The sequence below is a fragment of the Acyrthosiphon pisum genome, chromosome X (genome assembly GCF_005508785.2).
Source record: "Acyrthosiphon pisum isolate AL4f chromosome X, pea_aphid_22Mar2018_4r6ur, whole genome shotgun sequence".
NCBI classification, from domain to species: Eukaryota; Metazoa; Arthropoda; class Insecta; order Hemiptera; family Aphididae; genus Acyrthosiphon; species Acyrthosiphon pisum.
Window position 1 is genome coordinate 1,429,477 of NC_042493.1, and position 8,814 is coordinate 1,438,290.

At 30.1% G+C, this 8,814-nt stretch overlaps 1 protein-coding gene and 1 long non-coding RNA gene across 2 annotated transcripts; one reads left to right on the forward strand and one right to left on the reverse strand.

The window, feature by feature from the left end:
* Nucleotides 1-2,598: 2,598 nt before the first annotated feature.
* Nucleotides 2,599-3,201, reverse strand: LOC103308013. Its single transcript, XR_003838745.1, has 2 exons — nt 2,872-3,201; nt 2,599-2,805 (listed from the first exon to the last, which is right to left on the reverse strand). It is a non-coding gene; the product is annotated as an uncharacterized LOC103308013 (long non-coding RNA).
* A 996-nt stretch (nt 3,202-4,197) lies between these two features.
* LOC100168951 (AP-2 complex subunit mu) lies at nt 4,198-6,772 on the forward strand. The gene has a single exon (XM_001950293.5). The coding sequence runs from the start codon at nt 4,585-4,587 to the stop codon at nt 5,893-5,895; it is 1,311 nt and encodes a 436-aa protein (XP_001950328.1). The 5' UTR covers nt 4,198-4,584; the 3' UTR covers nt 5,896-6,772.
* The last annotated feature ends 2,042 nt before the right edge of the window (nt 6,773-8,814 follow it).

Below are 8,814 nucleotides of genomic sequence, written 5' to 3' on the forward strand. Positions count from 1 at the left end.
TTTTTGATACTTGTAACATAAGAATAAAAAATAAATTTATATTTAATATCCAGAACATTTATAACTGTTATTTAAATCGTATTAAATTAGTGAACTTTCGATTTTAATTTCTAACTTTCTTATTTATTTAAAATATAATGGTTGACTTAATTTTAAGCAATTAAACTATTACTATTTTAAGTATCTCTTTCTTTTACAATTAGTAATATGTATCGTCTACTACCTAGAATGTTTGTACCTGCATTAAAACGGTTTTAGATTCCCGGATACTTGTATTTTTACTGGTAAATTCAAACCATCAGTAAGAAAGGGAGTATCCGTGAATATCAAACTGTATTAACACTATCATCTGAATGTACAAATTGATAAATAAAGAACTTTATAATATGAGTTTGCCTTCCTTTCCTTTCTTATTCCCTAAAAAAAAAGAAACAAAAAATATTTAATATATTTAATGAAAATTAAATTAGATTAAAATATAATAAAAAGCTCATGAGGTTGTGTAGATAATAATCTTACCTTTAGATTTTATAAGAGGTTAATTCACTCTAATTTTTAAGCTAACGGAGCTACACGTGTTCTGCTTTGCGTATAATTTGCTATGTTACGCACTTGTAAGACGGAGACAACACATGCGGGTATCACGTCCTCTTAACCTTAATTAGCTGTCTAAATATTTTGTTTAAAGTATTCTTCCTGTTAAGCTTATCTTCAAAAGATTTTAGCCAGGTTTCATGTAAAATTGGTTAATTTAATGTACCAATCAAAGGCCACTAAATCAAAAAATATTTTAAAAACCATTAGCTCACTTCAATGAGGTTGATTCATTGAATTTTAAGTGGTTGTTGATGCAAGCGGTCAACAGTACATAACAGGTGTGTGTATCTTATTTGTCCAAAGATTTTAATGTATTTACTGTAAAATTGATACACGGTTTATAAATAATTTTTTCTTTATTAATCCAAATTAAATAATTAATAATATTTGATTAGCCACGACAAAAATTATCTTCCAGTCCATCTGGATCTTCAAAATTGAAATCGTTAAGTTTAAACAAAGATTAGTTGCCTTTAAAAGCTATTTTCAGCAGATTAAAAATGTACCAGTCATATTATTTAAGAGGATATCGATGGTGACAATGCAAAAGGACATAAGTGACACTTTTTATAAAATGGGCTTTTTGTTATTAGGGCATAAGCGACGTCATTCTGTATCGATTGCTCTTACTCATTTATCAATAAGGTTATTTTTTACGATATAAAACCAAAATTTAGATTTAGACATAAGCGCCAAAAAGTGTAAATTAATTAACAGGTATGTGTATAAATGGGGAATAAGTGACATTTAATTTTAAATGTTACTATAAGCGCCATAGAATTTTACTTTATGAGGTCTAAGCGAAAACATCATAATTATAGTTACTAATAGATTTTTTATAAAAAAAACTATTTTCTGTTATCTGTTCAATTGACAGTGAATAATAATAATAAAAAAACAATACGTCGTAATCTTAAAAATTCAATATTGAATGAAGTTATTAACATTTTATTCCAATGAGAATATTTATAGAAATATTTATCTACTTTTCTATTAAAATAACAAGTCATTTATTTATGATAAATGATTATAAATTATAATATTATTATCAATGAAAATGAACTAGGTATGACAGGATATTTGTTTTTTATAATAATTATTAATTTTGCGCATGAAATTGTACACATCACTCACATTTTTCTGATATGTCTATCCAAATATGAAAAAATTAGAAGTCCTCAACCTTATTCATAACTCACTTAAAAATATAAATATCTGAAAAATCCAACAAGAGAACACGGATAATGCTCTCACCTTTAAGTTTCATAATAGATCAATTCACTATAATATTAAAGCTAACCTCACAAAATTGGAACGTAGATTTTAGTATGTTATGCGTTAGTAAGATAGAGACAATTACCCCTAAATTAAAGTAATTATTATTAATACTAAAAATACTGTTGTTGTTTTTAAAAAATAATATTATAATTAAGAGAACATTGTACCCGTATGTGTTATCAACTAACACAGTAATACCTGGGTATAAAAACGTAACGCAAATTATAAATTACTGTAACAAAATAACTTTTACATTAACGCTGTAGTATTTTCTCAATATATTTTATTTAAATTAACGCAATTGTAATAAGAATACTTTTTAAAAGTAATTTCTATGAAGTAAAGTGTTATTTTCTTCGTTTTTTTAATAAGTTACGAAATTAGAATTTATCAAATTTAGGATATTTGAGAAAAATTAAAAATCAATTAAATTTATTTATGAATCGGAAAGTTTTAGATAATAATCAACAATATTATTATAGGTCTCAGGAATTAATACTTTTACATTTGGTTCATCTATAACATTAAGTCATTAAGAATGTATCTACATCATTGTCGTTATACCTGTACTGATTACTGCTATACAATTTATATAATAGAATACCTTACTTATTAGTTCAAAGTCGTTATTTGGAATAATTTTTAAGTTGATTTTTAAGTAAGTTATTGTTCTATAGAAAAAGTAACGTAACGTGATAAAAATAATGACGGGTAACGCAAATATAATTTAAATAAAAATATTTAATTTAACGAGTAATATAACTTTACTTTTCCAAAGTAATTTAACTAACACTGAGTCTAAAACATCATGAAAACATTTCAGAAAGTTTGACTTTTCTTCTTAGTTTGATGGGCTGTAGAGTGTAAACTAGTTAACAGCCAAATCATCATCCATTACAGCAATATTATGGTCCAAAATCAAACGGAAACCTATACAATATAATTTTATATATTAATTGTAACTTATTAATTTTTTTCTGACTTTTTGAAAATTACCAGACGATTGAGCTGTTTCGTTAAACAATCATTTTTTTAAATCCCAGATTCATACACAGAAGGTAATACAACTTCAAGTTTTTTTTTTCTATAATCACGAGAAAAAAATGTTGAATTTACAGTAGAAGTCACTTATTAGGAACACTTTTGAACCAAGATGAATTGTGTCAATTAACCGATTGTTTCTAATAGGCAATTGGTTTCTACTAGTATGTCTCTAGACATTTTGTTTCAAAATTCAATTGTAATATTACCTATATAGATTATCCGTGTTTCTAAAAAGCAACTTCTACTGAATTTGTTTTGTTTTTAAAACCTAATTAAAAATAAATTTACCTTTTTCATTCTTATAATTTATAACAATAATATAAAATCAATGAATCCGTGGTAGTTGCTTGGATGTAAAGCAAGCAATTTTTTCATTTCTAACATATTCTGTTTTATGTACAGCATATTTTATATAAAACTGAATGAATCCGATTGCTAACGATTGATTTTTGTTTTTCTCATTTTTTTCATCACCCACACTCATAATGCAGCAGGATATTTTCAAACTTAGCTGTCTGTAAAAATAAAAAATAGGTAATATTATTGTGCTATCATAGTGTATTATACACTTTTATGATATTTTATAACATTTTTTTTACCTACCACTAACATTCTGGGGATTGAAAATGACAATCGTCAATGTCCCTTGTCATTGGTACACATCTAATACCTTGATACGCCATTCAAATATCGGCCATAAATCTAAAAAAAAAAAAAAAACGTTCACTGGTTGTGTTCATCCGATTTATGACGTTGGTCCGGTGTTGTAACAGGTTGTTTGGTTCGAGTCGATATCCCCAAAACACCGTTATAAAAATAAAATAGAATTACATTAGTCTTCACGGAATCGCTGGTTTTTTAGGACTGTCTAACAAAATGCATATATGGACCAGCGATTGCGTTATAATAAGAATAAAATACATTATACTTACATGGCTAAAATATCCTAATGTATAGTGTATTCTTAATACTACAGCCAAGGGTTCCCAACACCGATACCTCCATTCACGTTTAAATAGGAACAAAACGTGTAGTTTAAAAACAATACTAGAAAAATAATAAACATGATTTCGTAGTAGGTAGTCGAAAGTGCAACTCACAATCGACGAATCGTGAGAAAATAAATAAAATATTAACATTGAACATTAATGATTAAGTGGATGCAATCATAATTCATAATATTCGATACTAATGACATTCGAGATAAACTGATAACAGAACTTTCGGTACGATACCAATACCGATACCGACCGAAATCCCGTGCGGGAATAAGCTGGTATCACGGACATGTACCGTGGTTCTTCCACGACGTCGTCTCCGGTCGCAGAGGACCCGATAACGCGGTGCGCTGATAACGGAGACGTCGAGTCGCCGCGCACACACGAATACACGATCAATCGATCGATAGTCTAAGCGGACGTGGTGAGTAGGAAGTAAACGAACGGTAACGCCGTCCGTGCCGACACTGTTTACCAACGACGCGTTTCTATTCTCGCGGTCGACTGCACGCCGAGATCGCATCACACCATCGCGTTCGGTGAGGCAACTATATACCTTTTCGTTCATCCTTGGGGCGCCCCCAGGACTTACCCTCAAAAGTTTTCCGTGCCGCCCGCCCCGTAATCACCCAACTCCGACAAGTATCCAGCAACTACAGACGTCGCCATGATCGGCGGTCTGTTCATGTACAACCACAAGGGTGAGGTGCTGATATCGCGAGTGTACCGCGACGACATCGGCCGCAACGCCGTGGACGCGTTCCGCGTGAACGTCATACACGCCCGCCAGCAGGTCCGCTCGCCGGTCACCAACATTGCGCGCACGTCGTTCTTTCACATCCGCCGGGCCAACATCTGGCTGGCCGCGGTCACCAAGCAGAACGTCAATGGTGCCATGGTATTCGAGTTCCTCATACGGTTCACACAGGTCATGCAGTCGTACTTCGGCAAGATCAACGAGGAGAACATCAAAAACAACTTTGTGCTCATCTACGAGCTGCTCGACGAGATACTCGACTTTGGGTATCCGCAGAACTGCGACACGGGCGTGCTCAAGACGTTCATCACGCAGACGGGCGTCAAGTCCCAGAGCAAAGAGGAGCAGATGCAAATCACGTCCCAGGTCACTGGCCAGATCGGATGGCGGCGCGAAGGCATAAAGTACCGCCGTAACGAGCTATTCCTCGACGTGCTCGAGTATGTCAATCTGCTCATGTCACCTCAGGGACAGGTGTTATCCGCGCATGTTGCAGGCCGCATACTCATGAAGTCCTACCTGAGCGGCATGCCCGAATGCAAGTTTGGTATCAACGATAAGATCGTCATGGAGTCCAAGGGCACCAAGATCCTTGATGACACGGGCTCGAGAACTGCCTCTGGCAAACCAGTCGTTGTCATTGACGACTGTCAGTTTCATCAGTGTGTAAAACTTTCTAAATTTGAAACCGAACATTCCATAAGCTTCATTCCACCCGATGGTGAATTTGAGTTGATGCGTTACCGTACTACTAAAGATATATCATTGCCGTTCAGGGTTATACCGTTGGTGAGAGAAGTGGGGCGTACTCGTATGGAAGTAAAAGCTGTATTGAAGTCTAATTTCAAACCCTCCTTGTTAGGACAAAAAATAGAAGTCAAGATTCCCACTCCCTTGAATACTGCCGGTGTTCAATTATTGTGTCTAAAAGGTAAAGCCAAGTACAAGGCTTCAGATAACGCAATTGTGTGGAAAATTAAGAGGATGGCAGGCATGAAAGAAACTCAGCTCTCAGCTGAAATTGATCTTTTAGAAACGGACACTAAGAAAAAATGGACAAGACCCCCAATTTCAATGAATTTTGAGGTACCATTTGCTCCTTCTGGATTCAAAGTCAGATATTTAAAAGTTTTCGAGCCAAAGTTGAATTATTCCGACCACGATGTTGTCAAATGGGTTCGTTATATTGGGCGAAGTGGATTGTATGAAACTAGGTGTTAATCAAACAAAACCTTTATACGTATTTTAATCATCTCCCAATATTCTGGTCCAACATTTTTGACTTACTAAATAATATAAAATATAATATTTATTGTATCATATTATATTATTTTTAATTTATAATCCATTCAGTATGTATGGTATGATTAAATATATTTATTGTTATTTAGGCTAGTCATATTTTTATGTTCATTTTATATACAAAATAATTAATATTTACGTTTTAATTGAATTGAATTGTAAAAATATTGGCCGATATGAATTGTATTCTTGCTGACTGCTGTTCACCCACATGGTTAATTTATTTTTTCTATTTACTTTGATCTGTGCATTATTTGTCTAGGAATTTATTATTTGTAATTCAACAAATAATTTTAAACATGTATTACCATAGGTAAATAATTGTTTAACATGTAACAGGTCATTACTTTAATGTAATAATAATAATTATATTTAGTGCTTTATTATAATATTATATTAAATTATAACAGAAACATTGTGTTATTATTTATATAGATATTCTACTACTATTGTTAAGCAATTAATATGTTAAGGAAGTTTAATTTGTTTGTATTACTATTGCTGGTAGGTTACAAAACGTTTTTTAAGTAAACAGGAAATATTATTTTGTTGTCCCGTCATAATATGAAATAAATTGGTTTAATAGGACTATATTATTCCTTATAGTATATTCATATTAAATAGTTAATGAAATATGAAATTTAAACTTTATAGAATTGAATTATTTTTTTTATATACCTAGATGAAGATTGTATAATTTTGAAATAAACTGATTAATCATAAATACTATTTAACATATTATATGACGTAATGTATTGATTTTATCAAAAATGAATAATATAACATTAAAAAATTACGTTTGTTTATTTTATAGTTAATAATTATGAATGTACCTTATCAATTATCATGAATGTATTGATTATTGGTAATTATTAATTACTATGCTCTTAATTTCTATGAGTGAGTGAAGTGGTGACAGTATACACTTAAATACCTTTTGATATTAATATCTTATACATTTTTTATGATTAGAGTGAAAGTTTCAATATTGTCATGTATTTAAGAGTAAACATTTTAGATAATTTCTCATGTACAATAATTGCAAAATGCGATAAATCGGGGAATGTTTAAGCAAAAATATTTTTACTCAAATATATCTTAGCTCAATTAGTATAATAACTGACATTTTCAACCGCTATATTTGTTTCATTATTTTATACAAAAACATACATACAAACATTGTACATATTATTCAAAAAATGTGTATAATATTATTCTATAGCATATAGCTAAATTATGTAAAATTAAAAATTCTAAAATAATTTATTTACCTATTTATTTTCATAGTTGATATCCCAAATTACAATATATTTAATTATTAATGTTACTCGAGAGAAATAATATTAATAATAAATTAGAAAATAAGGGTCAAGGGATTTAATATTTAACCATTTTAATTAAATTCTTTCATATTAATAGGTATACCTAGCAATTCATTAGGCACGTCCTATTAAGTACCTTATAGCAACTATAAAATATTATAAATTATAATACATATTATCTAACAACACGGTTGAATAAATAATTATTTTAATTGAAGTATCTTTATAGAAAAATATAATATTTGTAATCAATACTAATAAGAAATTTACATCCATAGAATTTCCATGAATCATGTTAAGTGCATTTACTGACTTTTCAACAATTTATTTTACTAAAAAATAAAACATTTAAAGTTTGAAATTAATTTTCTTTCTCGTTTGAACAGAATTTATTTAAAAATGTTAATTCATTTTTGTCTTTAAAATCTTATGTGTTTATCATTCCTACATAGGTACATATTTTGTATCCCATTACCTCAAATAATATCGACAGGTCCAGATAGAACCAGTGAGTTACTGTGTTTAATTCAGTAGGCTGGACTATATTTTGGTAGATTGTATTAAACTTAATTGTAATAAACCCATTTTAATGGGTTTTAAGCTAGTGAAAGTCCTAAAACTTGGTTGGGCTGGTACTAATCCTATTCTGTAATATCATTGTGTAGTTATTCTAGAGAACAAACTAAAAAATGTTAAAAATAGCTATATCGTCTAGAAAATCATTGCAACTTTGATTAATAATTTAAAACATTTTTTTAATATATATATATATATTTAAAGCTATAGCCTATAATAAGGTACCTACCTAAATCAGGACCAACGACAATTTTGTGCCGTTAATGTCATGAGGGGCCGCTGTCTGAAAATTTGTTGAGAGTGAAAAGTTGAAGAAATGGATACTATAAAAAAAAACTGTATGGAATAAAAATGTACCCAAGGGCCACCAGTTTGTAGTGGGCTGATGAAGTACGGAAAACTCGGTCGGCCGAATTTGTCCAACCTGGCTAAATATTGAATCTCTATAAAATCAGACATCCTCAACTAGTAAAAATTGCTAACAATAGTGGTAGCCTGCCAATGTTATTGTTTATGAAATTGACTTTTAAATGTTTAATTAAAAGTACCTCATGCATTTTTAATGTTATATTATTTGTAACATAGGTAACATTTTATGAACACATCTACAATTGAAAATAAATGTTGGAGCTCAGGATGCAGATGAACAATTTTTTGGTACTTTTATAATTTTTTTGGCATTTGTTAGCATCTTCATCAAAAACAAAATTTATGAGTATTTAAATTTTGAATACCAACAAAGTGATATGATTATTATTTAGTAGCAGTGCTTGAATTTTATATTACTAAAAAATTTGATAAATGTTCTATTTTATAGTACCTAAAATATCATAAAAAAAGCGCTATAATATGCCATAAAAAGATAAAAAAACAAAGCAAAAAATAAATTTTTAACAATTTAAAAAAAACATATTTATTAAATAGGTATAAGTTATATAAA